Below are 16,640 nucleotides of genomic sequence, written 5' to 3'. Positions count from 1 at the left end.
AATTTCAAAGAACGAAGACATTCTGTAGCTAAGAGAGGTCTGTCTATTGTCTGATTTTGCTTACTTTTTCAGCACGTCCTGAATACTGCTCTGCCATGTGCAGGGGTAGTCAATGATGCGTGGAGGCACAGCTGTTGGAATACGCAATCCACTTGCCTTGGGATCTACAGAATTAAATAACACTGAAACTGAAACAATATCTAGGTGTACAAATGATAAATTGCATTGTAGTGAACGTGATTACCCTATATACTACTTTACCAATTAGTTTCTCTGTCCACTCTTGTTTCTCCAGTCCGTGTAGAGGGCTGCATATCTATGGCAACAGTCAAAGGTGTATCAGAGACGGCAGTTTTGAGTGCATAAAATGACGCAAAGCCAGTTCTCTCACCATTCCCTTCCGACTGTTGAAAACTGCTGAAGCTGTTCTCTCAGAAGCTTGGGATCCAGCTACGTGCCTGGGTATGTACCAATCCAAGAAATGGGCCTGAGGGCGGAGACCACAATTTTGACTAAAACAAAAGTAGTGACTTATTGATTGTAGAATGCAGAACAGAAGGCATCCTTTGGTACATGCTATTTTGCGGACTGGTCGTCTCGCTAACTACACTAGCCCCTCACTCCAAATCCAGGACTGAGGTGAGCAGGCTCATAAATAACAACAGACAGACAAACTGACAAACAAACCAACAGACTACTACACCCGCTGGCCGCGGCACGGCCTCGGGTAACAAATCAAAGTACTACTACTGATGTCTGGAGAAACTGCTAACAAGTGACAAAGACTTTTTACAGCTTTCAGAGAGTGCTTTGCACCTAATCAATTAAAAATGTTGTAAATTAATTGCACTCACTCCAGGTCCTGTGTATACTCCCGTGGGGGGTGATGTCTTGTTGATCTTAATTGAACTGGTCGTCTTACTTCGTGGCGGAGGGGGTGGGACATCTAAAATCCTCGCTAGCGTTTCTTGTTCATCTTTCTCTCTCCTTGCCTTCAAATTTCTCAACTCAATCGCAATAGCTAGAGTATCATAATCGATGGAGGAGCGAATACCGAATTTCGTTCCCTCTCTATCCCCGAGAGCTGAACTGCCAGATTGTTCTGAGCGGGCACCACTGATGCTACTGGACAGAGAGGAGCGTAGTGAATGATGTGAGCTAGTGGGTAGACTACTGTGGAGTTTGCGAGATCTCAAATAGTGTGCAGTGGAAGAGATGCCGGGCTGCTGATTGTTGCTAGGAGAGATAGGAGGAAGGAATTGTTCCTGTTTCCGTAACGTCTTTTTTGCTTCTTCAGCAACATGAGTGTCCATTGTCAACCTGCATGTGCAAGGCATGATATAAATTACAGCAAGCAAAAATATTTACCATTGGTGGCTGAATCCAATGCAAGTATTAAATAGTGGTACTAGCTAACTAAACCATGCATGCAGGTCTATCTTGGCTACTTGGTTTGTTGTTTATTTGCTGAATGGTTCATGGTTTCCTGAGCAACCTTGAAGTGCAAATAGTCCATTGAAAGCTGTGAAAACACTTATTAGCAGTTTCTGCAACAGTAGTTGTGGGAGGGGCTATACTTAGTACATGTATAGGAAGTCTGCAAAGTTAGTATAGGAAGTCTGCAAAGTGAGCTCACTATTACAGCAGATGCATGAAGCTGGTGAGCAAGAAGAGAGAAAGAGAGAGAGAATGAGTTCAACTTTGGATGTGTTTGGAGGAGCCTCTATTCAGGTATAAGAGCAGTAGCAGTGCATCACACTATCAGTATTAGGGCTAGCATTTGCTCCAGGCCAGTTTCCATGCACATGATACAGTGATGATCTCTGTAGATATTAATGGCTACAGCAATACAACATTAAGCATGTAGCTAATAATCATTGTATGGCTATTACGTTAATGCAGTGTGAGAATGTCTACTGGCACATTTATTTGGATGTGTTTCTTGTGTAGTATAATTTCTATAGCTATGATTTGCGCCTGAGATATTTGGACACTGACTATTGTGTCAATCATATATAGTATAGATCAAACGTGTGGCCCACCATATACAACCTTCCTGTGTACTATTAGGATTGTTGCAAACAATGAATTGTGATGATCATGACTTGTATGCACTTAATAAAGTGATCAATAATCAAGATTCACTGCACATGACTTCCTGATGTTCATACATGACATTGAGTGGACTGTGCAAATGTCAGCTTTTAATATGTACAGTGTAGTCGCTACATCATACTCCTACACTAGCGGCTATATTCCGCTATAGAAGCTAATATCACATTCATATGCAAGGCTGATAGTCTAAGCATTGACTCCCTTATTAGATTTAGCATGTTTCAATGAATGCATCCATCATTAGCCCTAATGGTGCCCTACCTTATACTGGTGTATCATGCATGGCTTAATTGTATGTGAGATGTGAGAGTATCGAAAGTTTTGGTTTAGTGACTGATCACGTTGGCGTGTGTCACGATACACTCTTCAGAATCACTACAGTTTTAAAAGTAAGTCTAAACAGACGAATACCGAAAGACAAAAGCGTGAACATTTTATGAATCATTACACTTATGTTACGAACTTGTAACGATACTGTCATTCAGCAAAGAACACTGAAAGTTGTATTGAGGAAACCAATTCCAGCAGTGATACATATGAGTCTCTGTCTGTTTCCATGTATTGTAGCTTAATGATATGGTTATTGAAACGAGTAAGTAAACATTGTATTGTAAACATTTCAAAGTGGAAATAGCTTTACTGATCCAGGGCTTTATCGTGCGTGAAAAACACTGGTACAAGAGTTACCATGTACAAATTAATTAAATAGTTTATCGTTCCTCTCCTAACAGATTTTAATTGGCAAGAACGTACACAATAATTAATCAGTGAGACAATGCAACATTCATTTGGCACTCAAACCAACACTCAGTTTAGCTACAGCTGTGTGTTTATTTAAACTGCAGGTACTCGGCACTGAGGTGGAAGAGGGTGTGGTGTACTCAGTCAGTTTGAAGAGAGTGAGGTACAGGACCCAGCCTAGTGACGGTGGTCATCTCCAGTGGAACTCTCACAAGATACGCACACTCAAAGCAGGGACAGTGGACAAGTTGGTGGAGTATCTAGCACCATGGAAGGACCCACTAGACGTGTCATACAGGACCTGCTTCTTGAGCACATACAGGACATTTGCAACCCCGGATACTGTGTTGCAGCTGCTTCTACGAAGGTATAAAATATGTTGCTGATTATGGTTGCAGCAATTGTAATTGTGAGGTGCTTCAGGAAACATGCACCCACCTATTGTGAACTCACCTTTGCAGTAAGCTTTCTCAGAAAAACTATAACATCCTTATGTAGTAGTGCAATCAGCATTAGATGTGGTAAATGAACCCATGAGTTAGCTATGCCAATGGTTCATTTACCACCACATCAATCAGTATAATAATGGTTTCAATCGATGCATCCATACATGCATGCAAACCCTACTCTTTTGCTGCACTTACAATGCACTGTATAACAACCAACCAACAACAGATTTACCATCAATGAAGCATTTACCTTTTGAAGCACTGTTCAAGTGTTAGCCAATTCATTCAATGCACGTCATTCTTATAACAATTAACCTCTCTCTTCAGACGAAGCACTAGTGGGAGTATTGCCAAATAAGATCAGTGTTGTGCAGTGTACACCTGGGCCCTAGCAATGTACCCCCTCTAACCACTCACTGGGGGGTGTAATAACGTTCGAACACATTTCACATGCCAACATTATACTTAATTGTGACTTTGATGGTTAACACTCTTTACCAACTATCCATTTTTCAGATTTAGATACTACCAACCTGATGATGATGCAAAAGATACAGAGGATAAAGCCGTTGTTCAAAGGTGATACTAATGCATGATTGTGTAGCATTATCATAATCATGTGATCTTCCTCTCTAGTCATGTGATCTCGTTCCTTTGTCATTGGCTGGAGAGTTATCCACAGGATTTTCACAGTCCCCCCGCCCACCCCCTCCTGGCGAAGCTCCACCCACTAACCATCTCACACGCTCATCTCCAGAGAATTGTTGACAACCTTCTATTGGATTTTGAGACGAGAGACTTTGTTAAGCGTGGGCGGAGTGGAGTGAGTGTGGATAGTGGACTTGGTGTGCCAATTGAGGACAGTGACCCTGTGGACGAGTGTGACGGCTTAGAGGACTTTGACCTTGGAACTTTGAAACCTCAGCAGTTTGCACAATGCTTGACTGCACTAGATGCTGTAAGTAGAATATGTATGTGTGCATTTCCCCTACTACCCCCCTCATTGTCTCCCCCTTCTTCCCACTATTTTCTCATTCCTTTCTAAAGAGGGAAAGAATGAGGAAAGAGAGTGGGAAAGAAAAGGTGGTTGATTACGTATGTATTCGTATTATGTAATGGAGATCCAATGTCAGACAGGGTATTTACGTAAGTACATTTTGTTTACAATTGAATGTGCTGAGCAGAAATAATTATATGCTTCTTCTTCCTGTATTGACTAACTTTATGCGCTGCTGTTATATCAACAGGAAGTATTCCAGAGGATCACCCCTCACCATTGTTTGGACTATGTCAGGGACTCTAAGAATGCTGACAATGCACCCTCCGTGAGAGCTTGCATACAGCACTTTAATCGAGTATCGCTGATCGTCATAGCAACTGTTATCGGAGGCACCAGCCCAGAGGGACGTGCGCTGAAGATAGTGCAGTGGATTGATATTGCTAGTGAGTGCAGAGCCATCAAGAACTTCTCATCTCTGAAGGCCATCATCTCCGGTCTGCAATCAACTGCTGTGTACAGACTGAAGAGAAGCTGGCAAAGCCTACCCAGGTACAGCAAAGTTTGCTTGTCATTTGTTATCTGATTATTTTGCGGAAATAGTATGTCGGGTGAAGTATACGTTATAACCTTTGCACTGCACAAAATTAAAATTTAGTAGAGATGCATATTTTCACAGGTAAATTTTTTGCTGGTATTAATTAAATTCTGCTAAAGTTGTGAAATTATGGTAATTGCTTGCATGTGGTATTTATTGCATACACCACAACATATGTCATTTCCTTACTTACACAGTTCTAAGCAGTCACTCTTTGACGAGCTGTCTGGTCTCCTAGCAACTGATGGGAATCACCAAACGAGCAGGGACCTTCTCACTAGGGTACGTCTGATCATGCATACTGTGGGGGTGAGGGTTGCTATGACAATTAATGTATTCCCTGCAGGAGGGCACGGCAAAGTATGCAGAGCTTTCACCGAGGAAGAGCAAAGCTGGTCCACTTATGGTACGTACATGGAGCTACATGTAATATGTAAGTAGGAGATAGAGTTGTGTGCACATGGCAAGGTTAGTGGTACCAGCTGAAAAACTGATCATTAAATTTTATTTGGAAGTCTGAGTTTGGAGGGTCTGTTTTTCATAGTCATAGCCAGGTTTTGTTAGGCATGCTTAACTCTAAGTTTTGACTTTTTGTCAACACAACAACTATAACGTTGGAGAAATATCATCCACAGGTGATACCAACGTGTTTGCTATAGTTCTGTTTTTCAATGCTCTATGTCTTGCCCCTCCCTCCCCCCTCCAGGGTGGCTCTGTGCAGGGGGTGGTGCCTTACCTCGGCATGTTCCTCACTGATCTCACCATGGTACACAGTGCACACAAGGACGTCACTGAGGTGAGTGGGTGTGTGGGCGTGTGTTGTTGTTTATCAAATTACTCAGTACCTCCCCTTTGTACCAGCTGTGCTTTGTACCAGCTGTACTTTGTACCAGCTGTACTTTGGACTGATTTCCCTATGCAGTGACTCATAATTATTGTTATAATTAATATACATACAGGTGTACTTGTCCAACTGGGTTATAAGCTCTTGGTTATACCCTAAAGTGATGAGTACAATTTTCCCAATGACATTTTTGATCCCTTACATCATGTATCAAGTAGAGTTCCCCAAATTTATTATTATGAATATATTATCATAATAATTAGTGTTGCCCTCTGAGGTGATCAATATGTCTAATCACCTTCCCCATGTGCAAATAAGATGATGACATGCACTTGCTTACTTTAATTTATAGCATATATGCATGTGATTGCATGCTGACTTTATAGCATGTGATTGCATGTTTGTAACCCAATATCACAAGTCAAATCAGATCTAATTATCATTTTGTAAACAGCACAATAGGAACAAAAGAGGCACATGACTGTTTTACAAGGGGTACAATGCAGAGGTCGTTGGGCAGGGTCGAAAGGTCACTAATTGATGATCATCTGCAACAATCAGTTGTAAGATAAATTTATAAGTTACTGCATGCTTATTGCGCCCTTATTTTTGGTTTATAGCCCAAATTAGTTCACTTTTAGCTACTGCGCCCCTCCAGAAAAATTGTGCAGTCTCTAAAAAAGGGTGACCTCACACAAAAGTTGTTCTGTCATGTTAAACTGACCTCATGCAGACCTTTAGAAAGTAGGAGCTACCGTACTGTAGACGAATGTAGCTCATTCACTATGTCATCATCTAGGTATACTCTTGTTCCCAGCTAGAATGAAAAGGTGGCCTGCTGGCTTGCTGTATGCTGCAGAAAGGCTAGCTGCTATATTTCGCGAACATTAAATCCGTGAAAGTTTATACCCTCAAAATATACCCGCTATACGGTATGTATATATGGGTTCAAGGTTAGTTATTATTAACTTTTTGGCTTCGTGTCCAACCTCCTCTGAGTGCTATCTGCGTCTAACAAATGTTTATGCTGTAGCACGTACTTCTATTCGCCCACACTTACAATTTGTTCATAATGACATCACACTTTCTGCAGACTGGACTGATTAACTTTGACAAGAGGCGTAAACTGTTTGAGTTGCTCGCACAGTTAACTCTCTATCAGAAGTCGGCGGCCAATTATCGGTTTCCCTGCCACTCCGGACTAACTGCTTGGTTACACTCTACACCCACCCTCACAGCAGCAGAAAGGTACATATGTGTGTGTGTGTGTGTGTGTGTGTGTGTGTGTGCGTGTGTGTGTGTGTGTGTGTGCATGTGTGCGTGTGTGTGCATGTGACGTGTATGTCTACGTCTCCTTTATTTTGTGCCAACTCCTGCTACATAGAGCTCCTCATAATTTGCCTAGGAAAAAGAGGGCGTATATATAGGGGTGGGAGCCGGTGGGGTTGTTTACATGCTTTCACTTGGTTACCTAGTAAGTAATATGAATAATTTTATCGTAATTAAATACTCAATGAATTGACTATTCAGCGCTAACATTGATACTTTTGTACTGTAAATTGCCTGTTGCATTGTGTTTTGATAACCCATAAAATAGCTATTCACAGGTATCTATTGTTCCCATGGTAAAAATTTACGCTATAGCTGCTAAAAATTCCATGAATTTTGGGACCCCACACATGCACAGACTTACACACAGACTTATTCTGATTTTCATTAGTTTTTAACCTTTAGCAGTTCAAAGCAGATTAATAATGCATACTGTGGTCACCTTGGATATTGATAATACCCTCTGATAGTACATGCACCCACAGTTCACATGCACCTGGTACACCACATGTAGTTATCAGATATCAGGTGATATTGAGACAGCGGACTATCTCACCCCATCCCCCGTGGCAAACAAGATCCTCCTCTCCCCAGCAAGGCTGAGGTATAGACTCAAGACGCTGTTCAGTACGAAGGGGGCGGTCGTGGGCGACTCACACACCCTCACACTCCCACGCCCACATACCCTCACACCCTCACTACCCTCGTCACCCACACACACAACCAAGACGCTGCTGACAGATACAACAGCTAGCGTAGATAATTTGTTGGACGTACATTTTGACTCTGATTCTATTGAGATGCAATCGAAAATTCGAAAACGATCGAATTCAATGTCTCCTTCAATTGGAAGACGGTACTGTGGAAGAAGTAACCATAGCGATACTAGACCACACCCACTCCCAGGTCATGTGGTACGAGTGGCCCTGACTCACAGTGATCACTGCAACTATAAATGCTTATTGGTATGTACCATATTATCTAATTAGGAAGTAGGAAGTTTTAAGTATGATAATTATACCAAAAGTATTGTATTAGCCTCGATCCCAGGCCGAGTTTTCGCTTTTATAACGGTTAGGCGAACAACTAGTTGGGATCGAGGCTAGTATTGTACCTGTTAGTGATGATAAACTTTCTTTTGGGACATACCCTGGGTCTATCCCCTCTGCACTGTGATATCAACTGTCTAAAATTCCATAAAATTTACAATTTAATTTGCAGACATAGTGTTGTCCATTGTAAGGTATTGTCACTGTTATCACCCTCAGGTGTCAGAGGGAGATCGAACAGGTGCTGTAGTTGCTAGGGCCATTAAGAAGTTCTCTCTGAAAGGCTCCCCAGCTGACTACACTCTGGTGCAACTATTGGAAGAGAACAGTAAGAGCTACGCCATTCAGAATAAGTGCATGCAGCTATTGTTTTAATGTTATGACACACGCCATTTAATGGAGTACAACTCAGCAGCTATTTTATGCCTCGACTGGCGTATCATGTGATTATAGGGAATATTATACTCTTGCATGCACACAACTCCCACTATTAGGTCACAGTTACTGCTGTTACATGTACGTATCATCTAACTTGGTGCTGTATCATAATAATTATGAGTCACTGTTGTTTTTATCACAGGAACCATGGTGATCCCCCGGCATGGAAATGTGTACTTTGCCCTGAACACAACTGAAACTAAAGCAACATTATTATTAATGAAAAGTGAAATTTAGCTATAATTATATAATATGTATAGCTTCTCAGAATTTACCCCCTGGGGTTTTTCATTGTTATTGTATTGAATTGAAACCAGTATACCGTATATCTTCTAATTTATCGGACACTTCTAATTACCCAGACACTCTTTTGGGCAATTTTCGTTGTTCTAATACAACGGACACTCCAGTGCTTTAATATTACATTTGTTCTAAATATCCGGACAATACTTTGAAAAGTAGAGTTTACATTCACAGACGGCAAGTAAGACTTAGAGTGCTGCAGTTAGATAGCTTTGAGTAGCTAGTTTTAGATAGCTAGTGCAACTATTCAGTCGCACACTGTTCTATTAAACTTAGCTAGCTCGCATGCAGCTGCTTGCTTGTTTTAATTATTCCGGACACTTTGCATGCTCTATAAAAATCTGTTCCTATTATACCCGGACAATTTCCAAAATAATTATTTTTTACTGTCCGATAAATTAGAAGATATACGGTAAGTATGTTATTTCAACAAAAAGTATCTGACAAATAAATGTGGCATAGGCCTAGGTAAGTCGTCATTGTTCTTAGGTCATTTCCACGCTGTTAAGTGTCTTCTTTTCTTCTTTCTTGCTTCTCTCTGTTGCTTGGTTAGAAACTTTGCATGTTTGGGTGAATCAAAATTTTGGAATGGTTTTCTTGTCCGTTTCTGAACTGAAGCGGCTACCTCAGGGAATGACAGGTTCTGAGGTAACTCCCCTTGAGAGCGTATTACGTCTAAAGTTGGGAATAAAGAGCGAGGGTTGCTAGGAGATTGTTGGGGGCTTTCAAAGAACTGTATGACATCATTTACAGTAATCATTGACCCTAGCTGTTTGTCGGGGATTACTCGGCTGAATTCCTTTTCACATGAGAGCAGTACCTGTAGTGATGACGATGACAATGTAATGATGTTGGCATTAGAATACAGTGTAGTTCACCTGTGCTTTGATGAAGGTGTCATCAAAGGTTGTGTCTTGCCCGGAAGATCTTGGCATGTGCTTGAGAGCTAGCACCTCCACAAATTGTGATGGACTCAAAGCAACAGAAGCACTGAGAGAGAGAAGAATGTACGGTGGGGAATGTTTGTGCCAAAATTATAAATTATAAACAATGCTAATTCCAAATAGAATGCAAGTAGAGTTTAATTAAAAAGGTATTTACCGAAACAAAATTCACGCATAATAATTATGTTTCCATGCGTTGTGCAGTACAGTGTTGTTTTAATAATTATATCCTTACATTGGATCTTCAGAAAGTTTCTTTCCCACTGGACTGCTTTTACTCCAAAATCCTGCATATCTTATACATGCCAGGAGTTTTTGGGAACTGGGTAGGAGATTCATACGCTTCATAATCATGCCGAGCATACCAAGCCCTTCAGTACAGATATTCATTGTAACTATCATGATAATTATAATTATCACGATAATTACACAAGTCTTAATATGCCCACTTCCGGGATTGCAACAGACTTGCACAAGTATAAGAGGCAAGACTGCTATAAATATTACCATCTTTTGATTCACAAAACTTTCGAAAATATTTCCCTTTGCGATAACGAGAGCGTCTTCAGCCGAAAAAAGAAATACCTTTGCGAAATACTTTTAAGAAAAAAAGCAGCAGAATGTCAGATGTCTATAACCATGAACAAGGCTATGATGCTCTCTTACTGGACCCAGCTAAGAGTGGACTGATGTGCTCTGAGTGTGACCTAGTACTGAGGGATGCAGTTCAGACAATGGAGGGGAATCGGCTCTGCCTACCTTGCTTCAAAAAAATAGAAAAGTATTTGTCTGTATAAATTAAATGTGTATGTATAATAATATTGATCTTTTTTTTCTTTCGCACAGATCTCCTGGTTATAAAAGTTCAAAAACAGGAATTAGCATTCTAGATGAAAACGAAAAGGTTTGTCATTAAGTTATTCTTCATCATAATCATTTTTTTTCTTTTTATAGCCTGGTTGGTATCCAGACAAGGCTGTGCGTCGGGAAGTGATGCAACTAAAAGTTAAATGTCACAACTGTACTTTTGGATGTCCTTGGATAGGACATTTATTACAATATTTTGAAGTAAGTGAACACTTTTGTTGTGATTATTGTAACTCACCTTATTCACGTTAGGCTCATCACCCTGGATGCAAGTACAAACCAATTAGCTGTCCGAATGAAGGATGCAAAGAAATGATCCTGCCAGTGGATCTAAAGAAGCATCAGACCACGGAGTGTATGCATCGCATCATCAACTGTCAATACTGCAACCAAACAACTAAGCCAGTCGAACTGAAAGTGAGTTCAACCAATTTCCTAGTCAGTCATTCACTGTTATGTTCTATCATGTATATAGGGTCATCATGAGGTCTGCACAAAACTTCCTGTGAAGTGTTTAAATTGTGACAGTTTAATTCCAAGAGATGAGGTAACATCCTTCATGTAATAATTTATGTTAAAATTTATTGCACCTCCTGTGACCCTGCAGATGGATGACCACAACCTTAAGGATTGCCCTAAAGTGGAATGTAATTGTGGACAAGTGGTAAGCCTTTGTAGGGTGTAGTATGTATTAGGGAGTGTTAATCAGTTGCGGTAAGCATGTTGTGTGAGATTCCCAGGATACTGGGTAGTTTTCCCTGGGATAGTCCCTTTATTGTATATGGGTTTTCCCTGGGACAGTCCCTTCGTGAATTAGATAATGAACTCAAAGTATTTCCTTTGTTAGGCTTAGTATGTTTCCTGTTGTGGTTATTTGATTGCATTTCTTGTATTTTACAGTTGCATAGAGATGCTCCAGCTACCTCCAAAGATTCTATTGAAGCACATCTCAGCAATCCAGCTGAAGTATTCTTCCATATTGTAAGCTTATTTGCTGTAGTTGGAAAGCTTTCGAAATCATTTTCAAGCATTGATCGGAGATTGGCTATGATTGAAAGTGCTGGCATTACACTGTCTAAGGATTCAAGTTATAGTAAAGAACTAAGTCAAATTCGAGGGGACGTTCAAATAAGTTTAGCAGAGTTAAGCAGTCGTATTGAACCTCTTGAGAAATACCAAGTTGACGTAGCATTGACGTCAAAAGACAAAAATATGGCCACCAAAGTATCTGAACTACAACGAAAACTCAAACAGTTGGAGGAAAAAAACACTCAACAAAGTATTCAAATTCATTCCTTACAAACTCAAATTCAGCAGCGAGCAGTATCTTCGAGTTTGAATATAGAACATACTGGCAATATTGATACATCACGATTAGTTACAGTTGAAAAGCGATATGAAGATTTAGAAAAGCAGGTCTCTCTATTGAAAGTACACATATCAGAGCTTGAGCTACAACTACAAGCATCACTAGCAAGTACGCACAATGGTTCCTTTTTGTGGCGTATACCAGACATTTTAAGGAGAAGACGAGATGCAATTGAAGAGCGAATCACTTCAATCTACAGCCCTCCGTTTTATACGGGTAGAAATGGCTACAAAATGTGCATTAGAGCCTACCTTAATGGAGATGGTATGGGCTATAAGACGCACCTCTCTTTGTTCTTTGTCGTGATGAAAGGAGAATTCGATGCATTGTTAAAATGGCCGTTTGATTACAAAGTTTCTCTCATTCTTGTAGATCAAAATCATCGAAAACACATTGTGCAAACGTTCAAGCCAACTCCAGAAAGTAACAGTTTCCAGAGGCCAGTCTCCGACATGAATGTTGCTTCTGGGTGTCCTCAGTTTTCAAAGCTTTCTGTTCTGGACGATACCTCGTATGTAAAAGATGACGTTTTATTCGTTAAATGTATTGTGGACACAACAAGAATTTTCCACCCTTAATTCTCATCATTCATCATTCTAGCCTTAGAAGTCAATTATTAGGTTAGTGTTGTGTTCTGTTTTAGATAGAACATAGCTACATATGTAATCCTCTATTTATTTAATAGTCTGTTAGGAGTTCTATTACTGGCACTACTGTGTCATATCTTGGCTTTCATGAAATAAATTTTTCTCTAAAGAATGAATTCCATATAGCGGATATATTTTATTTTTGAGAGTGTAAAATGTGTTGCGGTTTTTGCTGATTCATCGTATATGTTCTGCGAACATTATCACCTCATGCATGCTGCAAAAAGGTTAACGGTCATTCCGCCAAATTTTATACAGAAATTGGTGAACAAAAAAAAACGTCGTTGAATAAGTACTGAGCTAGCTAGCTATAATTATATTAACAACTTTTAGTTGAGGTGAAGAATTTCAGTTTGGTATTACCAAGAGTTCCTATGAACTGTCTTGGCTAGGAATGCTTGTGGGCCTGGGATGAGGTACATTTGTGTATACAGGAGTGCATGAGTATGTGCATGAATACTCATGCACTCCTGGGTATATACATGTACACGTGCTTACATGTGGTATAATCAGTGTGGGTGACAGAAGGCGATCTATCGTTCAATTGGAGACAAATCGTCCATAAATAATATTTATGGACGATTTGTCCATAATTATAATTATTATAATTTTTATGGTAGGCTTTTTGTAGGTTTTCTGTTGGGGATATTCCCTGGGATCTCCCCAACACACACATGAACAGTGTTCATGAATCAGTTTATACTATACGCGGCCTAGAAGAGGTTTCATTGGGTCTCTGGCCATCTCTCCTACATCTATTATCTGGCGTAAGAAGCAGCAGAATGTCAGATGTCTGTCATGAACAAGGCTATGATGCTCTCCTACTGGACATAGCCAAGAGTAGACTGATGTGCTCTGAGTGTGACCTAGTGCTGAGGGATGCAGTTCTGACAATAGAGGGGAATCGACTCTGCCTACCTTGCTTCAAAAAAATAGAAAAGTAATATCTATTGCTTATTAGCGTTGATTCATGTATGCTATGTATAATTATGTGCTACGTTATATATATCCGTTTTTAAAAATAAATACATTTGATCACTGATTTGTTGCTATTACACAGATCTCCAGGTTATAAAAGTTCAAAAACAGGAATCAGCATTCTAGGCAAAAATGGAAAAGTGAATTATTAAATTTCTTTGTTTGTCATAATTTATTTATTTTTTATAGCCTGATCGGTACCTGGATAGAGGTGTGCGTTGGGAAGTGATGCGATTAAAAGTTAAATGTCATAACTGTGCTTTTGGGTGTCCCTGGACAGGACATTTATCCCAATACTTTGAGGTAAGTGAACTTATAAATTTTAACTCCACCTTATTCGTGTTCGTGTTAGGCTCATCACCCTGAATGCAAGTACAAACCAGTGAGCTGTTGTCCGAATGAAGGATGCAAAGAAATGATCCTGCCAGTGGATCTAAAGAAGCATCAGACCACGGAGTGTATGCATCGCATCATCAACTGTCAATACTGCAACCAAACAACTAAGCCAGTCGAACTGAAAGTGAGTTCAACCATCTCCTAATTGTCTGATTGTTCACTGTTCATGTTCTATCGTGTGTACAGGGTCATCGTGAGGTCTGCATAAAACTTCCTGTAAAGTGTTCACATTGTGACAGTTTAATTCCAAGAGATGAGGTAACATCTTAATTATTTCAATTAAATTATTTCACCTCCTGTGACCCTGCAGATAGACCACCACGAGTGCCCTAAACTGGAATGTAACTGTGGACAAGTGGTAAGAAATACAACATGTGTATGCATACCAAAGTTTCCCAGGGAAAGTCCGTTTGTGTATTTATTTTTGGGTCGATCGATCACCTTTGAGGAGAGTGTATACCGTACAGCACGAAATTTCCGAGGCACTTATATTTGGTGGAACGGCCTCTAAAAGCACAATGTTCATGGAATGACTGCTTACCGAAAGCTATGCCTTTAATCTTTGCACGTTATAGCTAGTAGATAATTCTAATTAAAGAACAACATTTTCGTGGACTTAATTTTCGTGTAGGCTTTAGGATTGCTAACCCATGAAATTAACCAAAATTAAGCCCCTCGAAATTTTGCGCTATACGATATGTGCCATGTAATGAATATTGTTATGTCTTTACATAACTAAATCATTGTCATTTTGTGCTGGTGTTGTCAGTTTGTGCAACCGTATTCCCAATTTTCACAACTTAACTACATGTGTAAAACCTTAGACCCAGGAGGACTACTTGGTTGAAGAAGTGATGTTGGAAGACAACCAAAAGGGGTATGACGTTGTCCTTGTAGAGCATCAAGAGGGATTGCAGTGCAGAGAGTGTGACTTGGTGTTGAGAGATGCTGTACAGACATGTGAAGGAATCAGGGTGTGTCGGCCGTGCTATAACAACATTGTCAGGTAGCTATGTAGCTAGCTATAATCAAGAACCCTTCTTACATTTTCACTTCATAGGTTGCCTGGAGGCACAAGCCCAAAAACTGGCGTACGGGTTCTAGATGGAAATGGAAAGGTATTGTTGTGGTGATTTTTTTAGCTACCCCGGTAGGTTCATAACAATTTTGCAGCCTTTTTATCATCCTGATATAGCTGCCCGGAGAGAAGTAGGCAATTTAATTGTGGCGTGCAAACTTGGATGCCTCTGGAATGGCCCTATCAGCATCTATTTTGAGGTAAAATAGAAAAATTAATACAAACATGCAGCTGCACCATTGTATATATATTATATAGAAACATCGTGAAGTATGTCCCAAACTCCTAGTCAACTGTCCTGCATGTAACAAGCAAGTCTTTCAAGGACAGGTATGTTCAGGATCATAAGATAGTCTTTGAACAGTATATCTAGAGATACATTTTTGACCCAATTACAGTTGGAAGACCATGAATGCAGTCGGTATCGGTGCTTCTGTGGTGAAACGGTAATATTTCTTGTGCGAGTGCATTGTGTAATAATGTTAATTTTCCCTTTTGTAGTTTGACAAGGAAGATACGAATTCGATTGATTCACACCTGCAGAAACCTGGAGTCATCAACAAGCATTTTGAAAAGCTTTTTTCCGTAATAGCGAAGCAAGATCGAGAGCTTAACGCCTTGCATTATGAACTGAAACAATTGAATCAACAAAATGTCAGATCTCATAATCAGACAGTGCATCAACCGACAACAACTACATGTAGCCAAACAGCAGTGGACAACAACATTCAAATCAGTGACAATTCACAGAGGAGATGGTCAGAGCTTGAGCTACAACTTCAAGCATCACTAGCAAGTACGCACAATGGTTCCTTCGTGTGGCGTATTCCAGATATTTTAAGGAGAAGACGGAATGCAATTGAAGAGCGAACCACTTCAATCTACAGCCCTCCGTTTTATACGGGCAGAAATGGTTACAAAATGTGCATTAGAGCCTACCTTAATGGAGATGGTATGGGCTACAAGACACACCTCTCTCTGTTCTTTGTCGTGATGAAGGGAGAATTTGATGCATTGTTAAAATGGCCGTTTGATTACAAAGTGTCTCTCATTCTTGTGGATCAAAACCATCGAAAACACATTGTACAAACATTCAAGCCAACTCCAGAAAGTAACAGTTTCCAGCGGCCAGTATCAGACACGAATGTTGCATCTGGGTGTCCTCAGTTTTCAAAGCTTTCTGTCCTGGACGATACTTCATATGTAAAAGACGACGTTTTACTCGTTCAGTGTAAATATGGATACAACTAAGAATATTCCACCCTTAACTGTCGATAACTCTAGCCCTCTGTTACTGTATTTATTCGATTTAAGGCGACATTTTAATATATCTCCCATTCATAGATCTACACTGTACCATTTTGCAAACCATAATTATTTTTTTAGTGTCGCCTTAAATCGAATAAATATGGTAGCTATTATTAGTGTTACAGTGATATAATTATATTATTTTTGAGTGCCATGTTTGTTGTTTCATGAATATAATTATGACATGTGA

At 40.0% G+C, this 16,640-nt stretch overlaps 3 protein-coding genes across 3 annotated transcripts; all 3 read left to right on the top strand.

Annotated features, from left to right (window-relative positions):
- Window positions 1–1,655: 1,655 nt before the first annotated feature.
- Window positions 1,656–8,888, top strand: LOC135343389 (ral guanine nucleotide dissociation stimulator-like). The gene is made up of 12 exons (XM_064540391.1): window positions 1,656–1,731; window positions 2,961–3,223; window positions 3,822–3,884; window positions 3,942–4,263; window positions 4,553–4,854; window positions 5,098–5,182; window positions 5,247–5,306; window positions 5,607–5,696; window positions 6,838–6,992; window positions 7,588–8,038; window positions 8,342–8,450; window positions 8,703–8,888. Exons 1-12 carry the CDS (start codon window positions 1,690–1,692, stop codon window positions 8,795–8,797), a joined length of 2,037 nt encoding a protein of 678 aa, XP_064396461.1. The 5' UTR covers window positions 1,656–1,689; the 3' UTR covers window positions 8,798–8,888.
- Window positions 8,889–10,310: 1,422 nt separating this feature from the next.
- LOC135343391 (TNF receptor-associated factor 2-like) lies at window positions 10,311–12,836 on the top strand. Its single transcript, XM_064540392.1, has 7 exons — window positions 10,311–10,588; window positions 10,654–10,711; window positions 10,762–10,875; window positions 10,927–11,091; window positions 11,150–11,221; window positions 11,282–11,338; window positions 11,575–12,836. Exons 1-7 carry the CDS (start codon window positions 10,428–10,430, stop codon window positions 12,619–12,621), a joined length of 1,674 nt encoding a protein of 557 aa, XP_064396462.1. The 5' UTR covers window positions 10,311–10,427; the 3' UTR covers window positions 12,622–12,836.
- A 514-nt stretch (window positions 12,837–13,350) lies between these two features.
- LOC135343373 (TNF receptor-associated factor 2-like) lies at window positions 13,351–16,637 on the top strand. The gene is given in 13 exon segments (XM_064540375.1): window positions 13,351–13,630; window positions 13,751–13,808; window positions 13,858–13,971; window positions 14,021–14,188; window positions 14,251–14,322; window positions 14,375–14,422; window positions 14,889–15,070; window positions 15,125–15,182; window positions 15,238–15,342; window positions 15,401–15,472; window positions 15,541–15,588; window positions 15,644–16,375; window positions 16,378–16,637. Coding segments are annotated over 13 exon segments (1,956 nt in total). The 5' UTR covers window positions 13,351–13,364; the 3' UTR covers window positions 16,411–16,637.
- Window positions 16,638–16,640: the final 3 nt, after the last annotated feature.

Source organism: Halichondria panicea, chromosome 10, assembly GCF_963675165.1.
Source record: "Halichondria panicea chromosome 10, odHalPani1.1, whole genome shotgun sequence".
NCBI lineage: Eukaryota > Metazoa > Porifera > Demospongiae > Suberitida > Halichondriidae > Halichondria > Halichondria panicea.
The sequence above is the reverse complement of the archived record's forward strand: the minus strand, read 5'-3'. Positions and strand labels throughout refer to the sequence as shown.

Coding starts and splice junctions, on each gene's coding strand:
- LOC135343389 (XM_064540391.1), top strand. CDS start 1,690: ATGAGTTCAACTTTGGATGTGTTTGGAGGAGCCTCTATTCAG. Junction 3,885..3,941: donor GATAAAGCCGTTGTTCAAAG/GTGATACTAATG, acceptor CTTCCTCTCTAG/TCATGTGATCTCGTTCCTTT. Junction 8,451..8,702: donor GCAACTATTGGAAGAGAACA/GTAAGAGCTACG, acceptor TTTTTATCACAG/GAACCATGGTGATCCCCCGG.
- LOC135343391 (XM_064540392.1), top strand. CDS start 10,428: ATGTCAGATGTCTATAACCATGAACAAGGCTATGATGCTCTCTTACTG. Junction 10,589..10,653: donor TGCTTCAAAAAAATAGAAAA/GTATTTGTCTGT, acceptor TCTTTCGCACAG/ATCTCCTGGTTATAAAAGTT. Junction 11,222..11,281: donor GTTTAATTCCAAGAGATGAG/GTAACATCCTTC, acceptor GTGACCCTGCAG/ATGGATGACCACAACCTTAA.